Source organism: Chenopodium quinoa, unplaced genomic scaffold, assembly GCF_001683475.1.
Source record: "Chenopodium quinoa cultivar QQ74 unplaced genomic scaffold, ASM168347v1, whole genome shotgun sequence".
Taxonomy (NCBI): Eukaryota; Viridiplantae; Streptophyta; class Magnoliopsida; order Caryophyllales; family Amaranthaceae; genus Chenopodium; species Chenopodium quinoa.
In genome coordinates, this window is record NW_018745000.1 from 229,881 (window position 1) to 248,123 (window position 18,243).

The 18,243-nt window shown below is 34.8% G+C and overlaps 2 protein-coding genes and 1 long non-coding RNA gene across 6 annotated transcripts; 2 read left to right on the forward strand and 1 right to left on the reverse strand.

Moving 5' to 3' along the window:
- The first annotated feature begins 212 nt into the window (after nucleotides 1-212).
- On the forward strand, nucleotides 213-8,572 carry LOC110707449 (proteasome assembly chaperone 3-like). Of its 4 annotated transcripts, XM_021885463.1 has the most exons (9): nucleotides 216-394; nucleotides 557-713; nucleotides 1,338-1,430; nucleotides 2,410-2,490; nucleotides 3,543-3,590; nucleotides 3,700-3,813; nucleotides 3,900-3,943; nucleotides 8,030-8,087; nucleotides 8,164-8,572. In XM_021885463.1, the coding sequence occupies exons 4-9, from the start codon at nucleotides 2,431-2,433 to the stop codon at nucleotides 8,212-8,214; spliced, it is 375 nt and encodes a 124-aa protein (XP_021741155.1). In that variant the 5' UTR covers nucleotides 216-394; nucleotides 557-713; nucleotides 1,338-1,430; nucleotides 2,410-2,430; the 3' UTR covers nucleotides 8,215-8,572. The 4 variants fall into 4 exon arrangements, with proteins under 4 accessions (XP_021741157.1, XP_021741158.1, XP_021741155.1 ...); XM_021885465.1 differs by lacking the exon at nucleotides 1,338-1,430 and having other exon boundaries at nucleotides 213-394; XM_021885464.1 differs by lacking the exon at nucleotides 557-713.
- Nucleotides 8,573-10,198: 1,626 nt separating this feature from the next.
- Nucleotides 10,199-13,844, reverse strand: LOC110707451 (DNA-directed RNA polymerase V subunit 5A-like). The gene is made up of 4 exons (XM_021885467.1): nucleotides 13,474-13,844; nucleotides 11,643-11,819; nucleotides 11,387-11,500; nucleotides 10,199-10,636 (listed from the first exon to the last, which is right to left on the reverse strand). Exons 1-4 carry the CDS (start codon nucleotides 13,729-13,731, stop codon nucleotides 10,511-10,513), a joined length of 675 nt encoding a protein of 224 aa, XP_021741159.1. The 5' UTR covers nucleotides 13,732-13,844; the 3' UTR covers nucleotides 10,199-10,510.
- Nucleotides 13,845-15,447: 1,603 nt separating this feature from the next.
- On the forward strand, nucleotides 15,448-16,603 carry LOC110707419. Its single transcript, XR_002508480.1, has 3 exons — nucleotides 15,448-15,756; nucleotides 15,841-15,980; nucleotides 16,093-16,603. It is a non-coding gene; the product is annotated as an uncharacterized LOC110707419 (long non-coding RNA).
- The last annotated feature ends 1,640 nt before the right edge of the window (nucleotides 16,604-18,243 follow it).

The window sequence follows — 18,243 nt, forward strand, 5'->3', positions numbered from 1 at the left end:
ATTTTCCATCACAAGTGGAGGGAAAACATTTTCCATCACAATTGAATTTTCAGTTCAACCAAACAATGGAAAATGCTTAAAATGGAAAATCATTTTCCATTCAACCAAACAATGGAATACTTTTTTAAAAATGATTTTCCATTGTAAAATGATTTTCATACATTGAAAATGTTTTACACCCGATCAACGAACGGACAGGTTCAATTCCTTTAACAGTATAACTCACACTTTTTGCTTAAAATAGATTTTCAAGAGTCCAAGACAGCAGCCCAGACCGCCTCACCGCCGCGCCAAACCACCTTCCGGCTTCCGCACGCCAGAACCCAGACGCGTCGACGCCTCCAGGCTCCACCGACGACGACCAGACGGCAGACGACCAGTGGACTGGTGTCTGGTGAGCTTGCGGCCTTGCGCCCTTTCCCAGTGTCCCTTAATAATTTGCTATTTTTCACTACTTCACTTAGTTCACTACTTGTTTGTTGATTGTTGAAGTGTTGAAATGTCGATTGTCGAATTGTCTATTGAATTGTTGAAGTGTTGATTGTTGATTTTGAAGTGTCGGAATTAGTTGCGGCCGAGCCTTCACCATACGCCACTGGTTAGGTGGTTCGGCACTTCGAACAATCGGTCTTCAACAGTTCGACTCTTTGACTTCGTCAGTTCGTCAGTCACTCAGACGGCCTCGACGCCTCGACCTGCCGGCTGTCGACCTAGTGAGCTTGCCTTTCGCCCTTTCCGGCTGTCCCTTAATGTCTTGCTGTGAAATTGTGGATGTTGTCTTTGTCTAATTGTCTTGCTGTTGAAATTGTGAATGTTGTCTTTGTCCCTTAATGTCTTGCTGTGAAACTGTGAATGTTGTCTTTATCTAATTGTCTTGCTGTTGAAATTGTCGAATACTCAATACTCGAATGTCGATTAACTCGATTTGGCGATTTGCATTTGCTGAATTGTTGAATTGCGTTGCTGACTTGCTGTCTTTCTATTTTTTTCTAAAAAATTAATTACTGCGGGTCTTCCGTCTGCGGTTATGCCTTATTGCCTTATTGATGAGTTATTGGTAATTGGTAAATGATAATTGCTAATTTGATTGGGAATTTGGGATATAATGATATAATAATTGTTGTCTTGTTGAATAATTGATTATTTGATTGAATTAGAGTATTAGACCAATTAGTTATTTAGTTGAATAGTTGAATTTGAATACTTGTGGAGTTGTTGATTAATAATTAATTGATAGACATGATAGATTGATACTTTGATAGTCCATAGTTTCCAATTCATTTGTTTGATTTTTGTATATTGGGAGTTTTGTTAATTACGATTCCAAACTTCTGAAGTTCCGAACCCACACTTTGGAAATCTTGGAGACGGCACCGTCACCTCTACCCGTCGAGCGTCGACGAGCTGACCACCATTTCTGCTAAGCCACAGTAATTCTATTTTCCATTCTTATTAATTGAGTTCTTTGAATGAATTAAGTGATTCAACTATTAAGTAATTAATTTGATATACTGCTGGTTGATTTGTCATTGGATTTCAAGTTTTAACTTGCTAATTAAGCTTCAATTAGGGTTCATGGTTTTCTTTTTATTGGTAATTTGTTGAAATGATTGGGTGAATTAGCAAAATAATCAAATGAATTATCAATTTGATTATGAACTTTGATAGTTTCCATTGTTAAGCTAAGTATGTAATCAGACTAATTATTTACTTAATAGGATGATCTTGCAACCTTTTTCATGATGTTCCAGTATTGCTATTGTGTCATTGTTGAATGACCACTGTGAAAGTCTTGCATTTTTTATTGCAATTGTGGGTTTTTATTATGGAGTGAGAGTTATGATCGTTGTTGTGTCAACTTTCAAGTTATTGATAATGGTTTGTGTGCTTTCGTTTTAATTTTCGAAATTGAACTCATCCTTTTTATTATTACTCCAATTATAGAATCATACTCGGTAGGTTTTTATGAAGAATTATTGTGTCTATTACGGAGTATTTGAGCGTGTGTTAGTTGTAAAACTTGAGCGGTTTTCCGTTAGAAGTAGTAGTGGCAACATTTTAGGAACATTTGCTTATTGTGTTATTAGGGAGTGAATGCCTTCTTATGTCAATGCTATACAATTAAATTCCGTCATAAGGTAATGCCAAGTGATCACGGGATGCAGTGTGGTTGAAGCATTACAGATTATGAAGTTGAACCTTAATTCCATAGCTTGCCTTTATGTTTTTGGAATTTGGTTATCCCTGTACTTTCTTCCACTTGTATCGCATATTTTGTTTTTTCTTTCTTTATTTTTTCTATAGCTCAATTATTTGCAATTGATAATCTGTACTTAGGGTAGTACAGGATGGAAACTTGTCCCCTCATTATATTACTTGCTATTCTGAATAATGAGGTCCTTCTTGCAGTAACACGTTCTTGCATTCATTATGGACACTTCTCCTGCTGGGTTTCCTGTACCCCATAAGAAGCTCACTATTGATATCCAGGTTTCTCTCCCTCCCTCCCTTTCTTAATCAAAGGTGTTGCTTTTGCTAGGTTTTGGGTTGAATATAATGCAGCATGCTCAGTTGCTTAATTAGATATGAGATGCCACTGGTTCATTTAAGAATCAAGCTGCTTATGCCAATGCTAAACTTCATAAAGCTGTATTGTTTGAGAAATCCTTTCCCTCTTATCAACAGCAAGGATAATCTAAATTACCAAAATTTTAAAAGAAAATAGAATGAGCTACTTAAGTAGAATCATGACCAAAAAATTGAGAACCTTATTGTTGTAAAGTTCATGCCATGTACTGCTTGCGTCATTGTCTATGCTGTGTTATTGTTCAGGTGATATTGTCTTCGATTTGTTCTACAGTTTAATTCTTGGTTACGGAAACGTCGAAAAGTCATGTATCATGTTTCTTACAGTCATATTCAATAAAAAATTTTAATTCACTATACATTATCCGTAATTGGGAATTGATTACCTTTATTTTTCTAATCAAATGTCCTTCCTCTTCTGCTGCTATATTTTTCAAATATGTTTAACTGGTGTTTCTTCTACTGCTTGTCTCATCTCAAAATGTTTCATTTATGAATTTTTAAAAATAATCTTTCTACTTATTTTAACTGTTTTTAGATGATATTGCCAACTACAGCTCTTAGATATGTATTAAGTTGCTTGTGGTGCTTGAAAGAGGTTAATTTGATATCTTTACTTCTTTTACGAAGTATGTGCTTTTATTATACATGCATCCATTTAATTTGAAGCTAACCGATCAAGTAAAGAAACTTGAGACATTGGTTGTAGCTCATACATGGCTCTTAACTTGCTTGTGCCTTTACTTAGTCTGAAAGATATTGAAACACATTCAAGTTTTATTTATATTTTCTTTGATAAGAAATTGAAGTTTATTCTTGTGTAAGTTACGTGATGATATGTTAAGTAATTTTGCAGTGCCAATTTGATTCATTTTCAAAAAAATGTCTTTTGGACTGATCCTGATATGTTTTTGACACTTTTATTATTGACTGGATGCTTGCACTTTGGTTGACAGAAAATCAAAACAGATCTGGTCATTTGTCATTATGAAGATCATTTCCTTGTGAGTATTGGACTCATCTTGCTCCATCTAGTGACATTCTGTTTTACAGCTCTCAGTATTATTTTCTATCTACCAGGTAATTGTAATTTAAATAAGAGTATGAAAACAGGTAATTGTGACTCAGCTTGGAAGTATGGGAACGTTACTGCAAGCCAGAAAGGAGGAAGGTGTATCAGTTCAACCTACATTCAATGTTTCTGTCATATTTGGCAAACGAGATGAGGTAAACTGGTTTGTTAACTTCTTACCTAAATGCTTAAAGCCATCATAGGTAAGTAAACTAATTGAATGAACGTGCTGTCTATGCAGCCATTGCTTTCGGCTTGTGCTTGTCAGTTAATTGAAAATATAAGGTAAACTCTTTTCTTGCTCAATCTTTAGAGAAAAGCCTTTGAGCTGATGCTTTGTTTTCATGTGTTAGAAATTTTAAATACTTGGTGTGTCATTTTCTCGGTGTTCTTGGTGTTCAATCACCCTAAGCAGAAGCTGACCTCATAGATGAATTTCCAATAATCCATTGAAGCATAGGCCTGCTTTATGCCTTATGCCTGAAAACCTCAAGTAATTATCTATGGATAAAGCATAACAATAGAGTGATGTCCGATCCTACCTTCCTCCAATGTCTATTGTCTACCCACTTAGGGGAGTGGAGCAAAGTGATAGGAAATAGATAGAATTTAGCTCCTTGGTTTGCATGAATAATTGAAATTGATTGTGAAGAACGTCTTGGAAGAACCAATATCCACCAACTTAGGCTAAAAAAAAGTCCTTTGGTGGTTATTCAGACCTTGCTGCAGAGGCAAAAAGGTTCTTTATAAACAATTTTGACCAAATCACATAGATCCCCAGGCTCCAAGTGATGCAATCCAATATTTTCCATGCCTACTAGTCCTTTATTGATTTTATTCACTTTATTCATGACGGATTTTGTGAAGGTACCAAGGTGGGTAGCCTAGTAGGCCTCTGGATAAATTCTAAAGATTAGGCATACATTTATCTTTCATCCTAGAAGACCAAGTATGTGAAATTTTAATTGTTCTACATGCCCTGAAGATTACAGGTTTGAATCCTGTTCCCGCGGGAACCGAATACGGATAGCTCGCATCAACAATAGAAGTGCTCACGCCTAACCAAAATGAATCTTCCTCCCTCCCTATTGAGAAGAAAGGGGGATCCCTTAGCGAGCGGCAATTCTTCCTGGTGTCTTTTTATCACTTAAAGGATGCTGCTTAATTACAAAGGAAATTCTTTCTTAATCTAGGGATTTCCCTTTCATTAAGCGGGCATCAGCCAGGAGCGGACCTAAGAGAAATTGAAACTTATAAGACTATCTCTCCGAGTGCGAACCTAGACCTCAATAAATACCTGCTTAGACGCCTCTTACCCATGCCCCGGTTCCTGTAGCTAATGTAGTTCCTGTTGCCATATGCAACATTACACTTACTCCATTTATAAATAGATGCACTAGTTCTAAAGTGGCTTTTTTTTTAAGAGAGAAGAGAGATATGGTTAAAAAAAACAATTATACCCTTCCTTTCCATACAGGAACCACTACCATCTATCGTCTAACGATCTTGACAGCTTGACCACCCAACACCAAGCAACCCTTATTTGACTCTGGAAATGACCACCACCTCAAAGTCTCAAACTTCACCCAACCACCATCACCATTCCACTTGCCCACTACACTCATCATAGGAAGCCACCCACCGCCAAATTTTTGCAGCCTCAACACCATTACAATTAATTTCAACCACCAGCTCCAAGTCCAACTCAAGCTTTGGTTTAGCACAATCTATCTTAGCAAAATGTAGAAACCTTTTTTTGGGATGGGTTGATTAGGGGATGGAGAGGGTGAGAAGAGATAGAGGGGGAAGTAAAGCTGGGAGGGGTATTGAAACTCATGAAATGAAATCAGGAAGGCCACTTTGGTCACTTCTATAACAAACATACCAAATGTGGAAATGGTGCAGCTATTATGATATTTCCATAAAAGGAAAATGTTGCAAATATTTTTAATTGGATGAAGTATAAGTCATATTGGAAATAAATGTTAACAGATATAGATTTACTGTTGAAAGGGCTAGTAGTCTGCTTTAAAAGCCCTTGCACTGAGCAGATCCATTCATATTTACTATGTGATTTCAGGAGTTAAAAGTAGATAGCTGACACTCTTATTAGTTACACAGAAGGGCTATGATAGAAGAAGGCATGGCCCAGATTGGATTCATGCTTCAAGTGGCTTGAGACAAGATGATCCTTTGTCATCATCATTGTTCATTTAATGTGGATTAAGTTATAGATAGCTGGTAGAGGTATTGCAATGCTCCTCAGCCCCAGTTGTCCCATGGCTCATTTCTGATAAGAGCTGAGCCCCTCCCCCCCCTCCCCCCCCCCCCTTCTGGCGCTGAGTTCACGTATATTTTTTCTATCTTTAAGAATCTCTGGATGAATTTTTCCATGTGTTACTAACTCTTCAATTGCATAAAATGCTTTAAATTTTATTTATTCTTTTCCCCTGAAGATGTTAGCTCAATCACTGGTATTACTATCTATAGGGTATAGACATGTTTATCCCTTATAAAATAAGTACTTTGGTTACCATTTATCTGTAGGAGAAGCTAATTAGTATACTTTTTAGAATTAATATTTTGGTAAATCTTGTGATAGAATTAACAATTTGGAGAACTATCTCCATTTCTTAAGATGAAAAAAAATGTTGTGACTTGTGATGTGTTTCAGCTCAAAATTTTACCCCTTCATAAACAACCCAGATATCCAGAACATTGTACTTCCCTACCGAACTAATCATGGATTCCATAAAATAATAGATGTATCTTTGGAAGAAGATAGGATGACAAAGTGTTACTATTGACTGTGAAATAAAGCTTATAGATTAAATAAGAGTCAGGCCATTTGTAAAACAGGACATAGCAAATTTTATTTGTTTCAAGGTAAGTATCATCTTGAAAAAACTTTTATTAGCTTATCAACTTGAGATTTAGGGGTTGTTTCGTTGAGAGAGGTTTGACTAGTGAAACTCTAGTAGTAGTGACGTAGTGTTTGGTTGAGGGATAATTGGAAAAGAGGTTTGAGTCCAAAAGGCTGAAAAAGTTGGTTTCATGAGCTTTTTTGAAGAGAGGTTTGTTACTGTAATTGTGAAATGACGTATTCTATCTTATAGTTAAATTTACTATCCTTACAGTTAATTGTCCAAAAAATTTCCATACCATAATTTATTCTAGTGCCCTTATTGGCCATTTTACACGGTAAAGTAGTTATCAATTAACTGCTATTTACTAAGTAGTAAGTACTTTTACACAAAGCTAATGCAATTAGCTAACCAAACCAGCTAATACAACAAGATAATAACTAACCACTAATTTCCAAGTATGACCTAAGTTGTAGGGAATTAGATGAGAATCTTTTACGAAGATTTTGGAGATTAAAGAGGGAGGTAGTATTCATTATTCAACAATATGGGATTTGGTTTATGGCCTTTCTAAGAGCAAATAGTAATTCAGTAGCGTGGAAGCTAACACCTGTCCATTTTACATTTACCCCTCTTGACCATCTCGTTGAATTGTAAGCTTTCAACGGTGCGACTTATTCATTGTCTTCTATAGAGATAAATTTGCCTCTCTTTTTTATCAAACTGTTGAGGGGAGGGGATAAACTGATCTAAATATAGGTTTTAAGGCTTCAGGCAACATTCTCTAATCATTTTTGCATTGAGGGACGAAATTCAGGCCCCCCAAAATTTCTAGCACAACGTAGCTTTGTTAAGGTAATTTCTGGTGCATAGAAAGTGCAACTGGGTGAACTTTTGGATTGAATTACTTGATTTTTTCTTCTTTTAAAAACAAGTTTGCTTACCATTGGATCTTTATTTTTACAATATCTTATATAAAGTATATCTTTTCACTCCTTAAAAAGGAAAGAAAAAAGCTGTCAATCTAACCATAGTCTGGGTATGAAAATCTTCTTGAAGTTAGAATTGTGTATGGAGGATTGAATTAGGCACGACAATGAAATTACATTTTCTTGAGCAGAGGTTAAAGAGTTAAGTCTGTTGTGTAGGACCTGTCTTCTGCCCTAATACTGCAAGGGGAAAGCTCGATCTTTGATATGGCGTCCCTGATCTACCACAATTAGTAGAAAGCCCTTAAACAATCTTGAGGGCTACAGAAAAGTATTAGGCTTCTCCAAGTGAATTCATTTGTAGTGGTCTAGTGGAACATTGTTGCCTTTAAAGAATGAATCGCTTGAGCAGAGGTTAAAGAGTTGCTACTCTTACAGTGAATGTGTCTTTTGATTTAAATTTGTGATGTTATCTAAAAAGGATGGCTATTGCATTTGATAGTTCTCTGTTCGGTTTTTCATTTTTACGGTTACTTTATCCTGTAAGCATTGACAATTTTGTTCGATGATTTCTTCAGCGCTGCTGGCTCGTCTATGTCACTGGTGCTTTCTCTTGGTCTGAAGGACCATTCTGTGGTATGATCCCAAGTCATCCCTTGGCATTTTTATCAATTTACCAGGATTGTTTATGATGATTTTTGCATCATGGCAGGATACAATCAAGGCCATAGTCTCTGCAGTGATAGAAAATCGAATGTGGTGATCTTCTTGCTACATGGAACATCCAACTTACAGCAGTTACATCACTTTTCTGTGGTACAGCATAGCTGGATGCACTCAAGCAACAGAGCAGACGATCTGCACTGGTTTCTCTATGTCTATCTTTCCTAAGATTATGAATTTTCTAATATGCTCAAGGATATATATTCAATTTGCTCGTATTAATACACTTATTAAGTTATTATAGCACATAGGTTTAGGTGATTAGTTGTTATTTGATTCTTGTTGACCCTTTTGGTTTTGATGAACAAACTGACAAACTTGACTAACGAGAGTTTTAAGTCTTGGTGAATGAAAGGTTCAAGCAATGAAGATTGTTTCGGAGTAGGAACTCAAATCAAGGAATGCGGAGTAGCATTCACAATGATGCCTCATACAATCTTACGTTCTAGATTTAATTGTAAGCGCTCAAAAATATAAGTTGGAAGGAAATTCAATGAATCATGTTATTAAAATAATATAACTGGAATAAAAAAGTATTCTAAAGATTTATGATAAAACTATTTTTAATAAGTGGATTTAATTTTGGAAAAGATATTTTATAATTAACTTAATCTAGTTGAATATTTTGAATAAGATAATTATCTTTTTAAGTTTAGTTTTTAATAAATAAATATTTTATAAAATATCTTTTTCAAATAAAATCTTTTCAACAAACTTTTGAAGAAGTCAAAATTGCCTTGTTGCACGGTTTTACTGAAGCTATATTTTAGCTATATTGTTGAAGTACGTGGGTTAATGAGAAGTTTAAGAAACTTCCACTAACTTAACCACTGTCACGATTCTCCACTAATTGAAAGTGGGTGTTGACATGTGTTAGTGGTTAAGGTGGAAGTTAAGGATTAATCTTCTCTATAAAAGCCACGAACTTGATCTTTGCAAAAACACACTTCTTGAGCTAAAACATTCCAGTATACATTAATAACGTGAAGAGAAGTTCCTTTACATCTCTTATATTCTTGAGCGTACTAAGTTCTTGTATTGCTGTTTGTAATCAAGATATTTGGGGATTGGGATTGTGAGATTTGTAATCAGTGAGGTTAAAGAAACTTCATAGTTGAAGTTTCTGTGAGAGTTGGGAACAAGTTCCAATCTTGTGGAACTTGTTACGGGTTTTATTCTTCACTTGTAAAAGAGTTTATTTACATAGTGGAAAATTACAAAAGTCTATATCATCTCTCTTTACTGTTCTACTTAGTTTTAATTCCGCAAAAAGTTCTAAACTTCACTGCTTCTACAATTCACCCCCCTCTTGTAGTAGCCTATTAGACTTTCAATTCTCAATTGTTATTATATTGGAAAAGTAGATGTGATAGGAGATAGTGGGGTATTATTTTATTGAAAAAGTAGATGTAATAGGAGATGTAGAATATTTTTATATTAAATGTGAAATAGTAGGCCCTAACTTTTTTACCGTTGAAAGAGAGTTGTACATCCATCCCAGATAAGTGTCACATTTTCAAAAGCTCTCATGAATATAAATCTGTAATCGATAATCAAGGATTCTCCTTAATCTCACAAGAATGTCCTTTATAATACTAGTCTCCTTCCCGTCTTCTTATAATATCGGTTGCTTCCCAACCTCTTCACAAGTCTATGTAAGTTGAAGCTGTGTTTGGATATCTATAAGTCTCAAAGAGAGGATATTTATATTATCACAAATGAATGGCACACAAATGGGAAATGAGCAGAAAAAGAAATGCATAGTTGCATACTAATGAATGTTGAGGGTGAATTAAGCACAAATTCTATTCTTAAACCGGAAATACCCAAGTGTCTTAGAATGTATTAGGGGTTGATTTGCTCAAAGAAATCATGCAAAGATGACTTCTCAATAGGTGCCCATTTGAGTCATTACATCAGCAAGGTACCACAGTTCTTGACCACTTTTTAAGTTGGTAACAATATTCAAAGTACGAAGCATAACTATTAAAGCAACTTCACAAAAACTGGTTGACTACAAAATATAAGGGGCAAGAAATAGCATTCAATTTCTGGAATCATTACACCACAGCGTCGAACAATATAGCTCGATAAAACTAGTTAGCCAATCAGCCCTAAAAACAGAAAGGCCAGAGAACCAAATATCAATTGAACATTAATTATTTATTTGATAAAGTTACACAACAGAAGGTGGAATACGACACGGAAAGGATTTCATGTCTACAATATTCCACAACATTGAACATTAATTATTTGATAAAATTACAAGACCTAACTAACTAGGCCTAAAAATAGAAACACTAGAGAAAGTAGATTTGGCTCCGCACCATATGAATTTATGATACACAACGGTAAGTGACATGAGATTGTGTGATCTCACCACTGTACGTCACTTTGAGTACCTGCCCCTTCTCATATCCATAATGTCTTACAATTGCATCCTTTGCCGAGATTCGAGGAAGCTGAAACATAAGGGAGACAATTTCCATGTTACTAAAAAAAGCATAGAATCAAGTAGAAGAACATGCAATCAGTTCCTTTGTGATCACACAAAAATTAAAATACAAAAAACACACGAGACCAAGATTACAGGCAATCAATCACTCAAGTGATGCAGGACGAGACTTTCATCAAAAGGTGAAGAAAAACACAGATATATCAAGAGGTCAAGCCAAAATCTTCTAGGAACAACTTCCTGGAACATCCTTACGTGGCCTTAAAAGTACCAAAGTATACTTAGAATTATTTTGAATTCGCCATTAAATTAGGTACATTAACATAACATTCCTTTTACTCTATACCATGTTCTCTCTCCCTCTTAACAACCTCTACTTCCATTCATTGCTTTTGTACCCCCATCCCATCCTCCTCTACCTGTCATTTCACACAAAACAAAAAACAGAAATATTTTCCGAAAAAAAAGTTTCTGGGTATTTTTAAGGAATTCAATACAGATGTTAACTAACATATTGCTGGGCCTTTATCCTATTCCAACTTTCCAAGCTCTCATGTCTTCTGATACCACTGGTATTCTATACAAAGTTTCCCTAAACATCCTAGGCACAGACATACAGATAAGAGTAAGGCTATAACAATCCTTAGTCCAAAAAACAAATAGTGGCATGGCACGAAGATTCATATTCTTAAATGTTCTGTTGCATATGACAAACTGTAATAATCCATAGTATATCCACCATAGATAAGCTACCTACCTGCTTTTCTTCCAAATTGTATTTCTTCAAGAGCTTCTCTTTCTCCCTAGGAGTCAGCACTTGATGCTTTGGCTTCAATACATGCTTTGTGATATTCACGAGCAAATCAGTTATCTGAAAACAAATGTTAAGTTTTAGATTACAATTTCCATTTAAGACATATATACAACGAAACAGGATGTAGAGCTCCTAGAATCATAAAGAAACTCAAAGGGTGAAATCTAGCAGTTAGTATTTTAATTCTCAACAAACTTACTTGAAATATCTCGACTTTAAACGGGTATTCATCCACGGCTTTCTGAGCTTGGCTTGTTATTTTACTTTGTAATATCAGTATCAAGCCATTCAGACCTTCTTTGTTAACAATCTGAGCTCCAATGCCACGTATTGAGTTCACTTTGACCAGCTGAGGCCCACAGAAAATCACCATGATCTGCATTCAAAGTCAAGAAAACCAAATTAGAAATAGATTGCATGGAATTAAAGCAGGTTATTATTTGACAGAAGCAGACAAATGCTGATAGCAGAGAGTGAGGGCTTCTCCATTTTGATTCATTACAACAGTAACACACGCATAAATAATTGATGATACTAAAGGGTATATAACTACATAATACAAAGTATATGTGTTTCCACCTAATAATGGCCAATTCATTTCAGAGCAAAGAGAAAGTAAGATATTTTGGCAAAGCATCTACAAAGATCGGAGCTTAAACATAATGGTTGGAAAAGTAAAGCTACTTGTTACAGCACATAATAAGCGATACAATGACAGATGAAGTAACATTTGTCAGGAATGATTTCACAACAGAGGTTACAATACCAGATATGACTCAACAGTCCCAAAAGTCAAATTTTATTGTCGTCCAATTTCAATAACACAATAAAAAAAAAAGGTCTATGGTGAATTGGTGATCACTAGTTGAGTTTTTCCATATAATTCAAGCCATATAGCCAAAGACGATTTCTAAACAAGATTAGTACATAAATTTTGTACAAGGCAAGATATGATCATCCATATATTCTATACATATGCATCGGTATTCATACACGTGCTAATTAACATGGGTAATTAATGTAAAAGGTAAAGATATGGTATCAAGCTTTAATAAACTTCACCAGATAGTTAGCTGGTATTCATTAACCACCCATCTTAGCTAATAAATCACAAAGCTACCTAGTTCAGACTTCAGAGATTATTATATGAAGTACACAGAAAAAAGAAGAAAAAACTTGGAACCTCCGCATCTAAATCACTGCCCTTTACGTCTTTATGAACTCCTCACAAGTTCCTAAAACTAAATAGATAAATAAAGCAGAAGGTTCACCAAGCTCAACCAAGAACGATAATTGACACATGCAAGCAATGCAACATGAATCAATAGCCAAGCAAGTACTAGATAGTAAACAATCAAACACAAATATGTAGTTTCATACATAATCAAACACAAATTTAGCAAATTTAACTGCAATTTGACAAAACCCAAACCCCTTAAACCCAATTACTCAAAAAATAACACCAAAAAAAGACAAAAATATAGATAAAAATCATAGAATTCTTGGGGTAAGAGGGAATTAATTGATAGTTAAAGCAGGAGGTTGTTCACAAGCTTAACCAAATACGATAAATGACATATGCAAGCAATGCAATATGAATCAATTGTCATGCCACAAATATCACACATAATTAAACAAAAAATTAGCAAATTCAGAGAAATTAAACAAAACCCAGACCCCATTAAACCCAATTACTCAAAAAATCACAAGAAAAAGAACAAATACTATAATATTATACATAATTAGACACAAAGTTACACTTCTTCAAACAAAAAAAAAAAGTTACAAAATTTAAGAGAAAACAAAGAAAACCCAGACCCCATTAAACCCAATTACTCAAAAAAAACACAAGAAAAAGAACACATACTATTATGTTCTACATAATCAAACTCACAAGTTACAAAATTTTAGCGAAATCAAACAAAACCCAGAAACCTTAAACCCAATTACTCAAAAATTCACATAAAAAAAAACAAAACTAAATCAATAAAACCCAAGGGTTTTTGGGGAAAAGGGAAATATTGTTATACCGTTTTAGAGGGGTCGGAGGTGAGAAAGGAGGTGATACGAAGGCGATCAGGGTCAGGAATAGGGCCAAAAATAGTGCGAAATTCATGAAGAGATTGGTCAATTTCGGAACTGGGAATTGCATAACCCCTGTCTTTGAGCATCTCGAGAGTGGTTCTTCGAGCAAGGTAGTAGCGGTGGCTTTCGGTGGTACCGTCGTCTACGAAGCTGCTTAGGCATCGTCCGACCGCCTCGCCGTTGATCTCGCCGTCGATCTCCATTGTCGGCCAGGAATTTTTAGGAGAGAGAAAGATAGAAAGCACACTGGAAAGTAATGAGCGATTAAAACTCCCTGAGACAAGAGGCTGCACAGTTTGATAAACAAAGTACGGAGTACTTCGTATGTTGTTAATCCCGTAAAAACCGCTCCTAAAATACTCTACTCAGTAGTACTTCCTTTGTTCTTTTTTATTTGACTTATTTATTTTATTTTATTAGCTTGCCAATGCCAAACTTTAACGGTTAATAACTTTAATTTTTTATAAGTAAAAATTATATAATTATAATACTTATTGAGACTAATTTAAAAAGATTCTACATGAATATGTTTTTCCTTATATATTATTCACAAAAGACGGTCAAATGAGAGGTGATGAATAGTGTAAAAGTAAAAACGAGTCAAGTAAAAAAGAACGAAGGAAGTAGAATTTTTTTTTTTTATCACAAATTAGTTTTGGCTATGTGTAATGCACAGATTCAAAATTATAAAATTTAATAGTGATAGTCAATTGAAATGGAATTTAATTGAAATTAATCGACTTTATTATAAAATTTAAATTTTTTTAATGTTAAAAATTATTATTCCTCTCATACTTTATTACTTGTTCCATTTCTTCATATCTGGAGTTTTAGGATGAATCATAATAGTAAAAAGTAATAAAATACTCCATGATAGAAGTGGTGTTGGTTGATTAAAAAAAAATAGTATAAGTGGGGAGGTGAGAGAATATTAAAAATATTAAAATATAATGCAAGGGGACGACTAGAGTGAAGGAAAATACGATGTAATAAAATATTGTTAAAACTTTTCAAAAAAGAAAATAGAGCAAGTAATAAATACAGATGTTAAAGAATAAGTCATGTGTACAACGGGTGTGCATTAATTTTATTGTAAAACGGTCGGTTTGAGCGTAACTTTAACTATTTTTATGGTAATTTTAACCACTTAAAGGGTAACTTTTAATTTGTCGTTGTTTTGAATTTTATTTTAATGTGTAATTTCTTATAAATACGTGATTACATAATATAAAGATTAATATGATTAATTTAACACATTATAAGTTTTTTGTAAGATAAAATTTATTAATAGAAAAATAATAACTTTAGCAATACAAAAGGTAACTTTAAGTACTTTTAACACAACTTTAACCCGTTTTACAATAAATTAACATACACCCGTCTTATTGAAGAATTTGAGAAAGAAAAGTGAAGCAGGTAATAAAATATGAAGGGATACTATCATACCTTGTTGAGTTGTTGGGAATATACAAGTAGCATTTTGGTGGGAATATATTTTATGGAGTACAAAATTATGTCAAATGTTCTATCCAGTGATTACTTTGATAGGGTATCGGTTTACTCCGTATAAGTTTGCATATGAAGGGGTATGATTGTCTTTTCCAGTTTCTTATTTGGGGTGCATCATTGTCATTTCCTGGATAAGAGCTTGTTTCCATTTTCTAGCTCACCCAAAGCTTGTTTGTCCAACACTCTAGGAGCTTGCCTTGCCATTGTTTGGCTCACCCAAAGCTTGTTGAGGTGAGGCCGTGAGGGAGCGACTTGGAAGTGCTCCCTTCACCCAAATCGACATCAAACAAGGAAAGCGAGGAAGCAACTTAAAGTCGATATAATCACATTTCATATATATGATATCCTAGATAGTTATTGTGCACCGGGTCTATTCTAGACTTTACCTAATGCAGCACTTCATTCACTCCAAATTTGTGAGTTTTGTTGTCTTTGGCATGTTATTGGTTGTTGTAGATAAAAGGTTTAATGGAGAAAAGGAAGAAAAAAAGTGGCTGTGGATTCTTTTATTTGCGTGAAATTTATGTTCTGATCAAATGTGAAAATATTAGTTGACATCTGATCTTGTTCCTGCATAGGCTTGTGCTGCAAATGCCGCTGAGTATGACTGGTGTAGCTTAGTGCTGGAGAAGCTGATGAAAAGTGTGGTTACATTTGCACACCAGTTTTAAAGTTCCGATTTTGCTGGTGGCTGTGGTGGATGCTTAATTTATGCTGTGGTATTGTACATAAGCTTTCCATTCCCCCTTTTATAATGTGTCAATATTGGGATACCGGGTTTATAGTATACTTTATGTTAATAGGTATTTTATTTGGACCGGCTTAATAGGGATCCTGTAAAATGGGTTTTTTCCCTAGATTGAAGGTTTGGGACATGAAACAGATTGGGAGTGCTAGTAAGGAAGACCGATCACCAAATGGAGGTGACTATGGACAATTAGAGGTAAGTATAGACTGAATCTGTTTTAAACCTGCTCAACCAATTTGAACGTTTTTTATTTGTACTAGAACTCCCCTAATAACGCATCTGTGTTTTAATTGTTTGTGTCCATCAGACTTTGGATGTTGCGTGTGGGGAAAGCTATCCTAGGGAATACCAGGAACCTCTTGTTAACAGAGTGAAATAACTTCGCAATGTATTCCTCCACAATTCAGTTAGTTGATGCTCGACGATGTCATTACTTATAGGCCTAGGCCAAGGCGAGGGCAAACAAACAATGCTTAACAGAGTACTTAATCTGACAAGGGAAAAGCTGTTTATATCATGGGTGTTAAGATAGGCTAACTACTGCCCTCACAATCAGAGACGCGCACATAACAGGGATGAGATGTTAGCCTTCCTGAATGTGTAAAACAAGGTGGGTGGTATTTTGTGGGCTTTTGCTGTATTAAAAACTCTAATGTTAGTAGTCCTTTAATGCGGCTGGTTATTTTGTAACTGAATGCGGCTGTCTATTGGCTTTTGTTGTGCTGTAAACTAAATAGTGAATATGTGCAGCTACTAATCTCCAGCAATGGATAGAAATGGGTGTTCTACTTTTGCTTGTAACTTATGAATGTAAAGGAGGTTCTTATTAAGCTTAGTTTGTGGCATTTTGACGATGTGCCATGGATTGCTTTGAATGGTAACAAGTTATGGTTTTACTGGTTAATTCATTGAGATTTGTAATGGTATTGTATTTAAGATATAATTACCATGAAAATTAACAGTAATAAATAAAGAAGGTACTTGATTAAATTTTAAGGACACATAATTACCATGAAATTAACGGTAGTGAATTAACTAGTATGAAGTACTTGATTAATTTAAAAATTCTTCAAAACTTGTGTTGCACAATGGTTGGAGTTTGTCCATTAAAGTTGTAAAAATGATACTAGTATTAGAATAGGCATAGATGTTCATTTGAAAAACCATAAATTTTACTTGGGCTGATGATTTTATGTTTGCAGATGCAAATTAGATTTTAAAGACGTAATTCTAGCAAACTAGATATGGCGAAAGAAATTTGAGGATATTTTGGTGTTTTAAGAGGAAAGACTTGAGGTTCTCCACTCTCCAATGCGGAAAATTTTTAGTTTACTCTAGGAGAATATTAGAAATATCACCTCGTTTAATAGGTCAACTAGTTTTTAGACCCGGACGATGTCCTGAGTTATTATATGGGGTTAGATCATTAATATGCATTGTAATTTATGACTCATTCTTGTAATTAAATTGTTGTTCATAGTGTCATTTACTACATATTAATATTTTGTATTCAAAAGATTACATAAAAAATTACATAGCTTGATAAATTTGTTAACTAAATATAGACAGCTTTATAAATTAACAAAGTATCGGGAGTTAATTTTTATAAGAAAACTAGAACTACCATACATCACCCTTGTTTTCTTTTCTATATAATGTGGCAAAAAACCATCCCAATTTGCAATCTACGAAGTCCAGTATTGATGATTTTGGATAGCTTTGAAGTCATGCCATGATTGTTTTGTGCTTTTCATAATCTTTTCATGGTTTGAAAACCCCCCCTCTTTTAGTTGTGAATCGGTTGATTATGCCACTTTTGACTTTGTCCTTGAAATTGCACGTTTGAGGTATCTAAAATCACTGTAAATTGGATGATGGTATTGTCATACTGTAAAATTTTACTGCCCCCACCACCCATCTTACTATACAATAACCAAGAAGGCAAGAACTACTCAAGTATCCATGCGCATGAAAAAACTAGGGACCATTTTCATTCTTTCCGTGAGCAAAGTTATTAACCTTTTCAAGCTAACCTATAAGCAGCTTCTACAAACACTTACAGCTATTCGGGGAGTACAGATATGAAGTGTGGGTGTTGCATGATGTCTATCCTACACCGAGAAGTAATATCACACCCTTTCATGTTCTTTGCCCATGAGTGCATCAGAGTAAAAATTACACTCGAGTGTATGATAGAATTGTATGAACTTTGTGGCGGAGTGGCCTTGTTTTTATTTTAAATGTATTGCAGTCGTGTCACACCAGATATTTTACTTTTTGGGTGCCCTCCCTAGTAGGGTTCATTTGGTCCAGTGACTCCAGTCCAATATGGCCCTGAGAAAGTAATTATTAAATGCTAATCTGACAATTTTCAGGATACAATAGACCCGACCCATTTGAATCTTGCAGCAAATTAGGATTTTAACTGCTAGCCTCATAAGCCTTTGCAAGTTTGCAG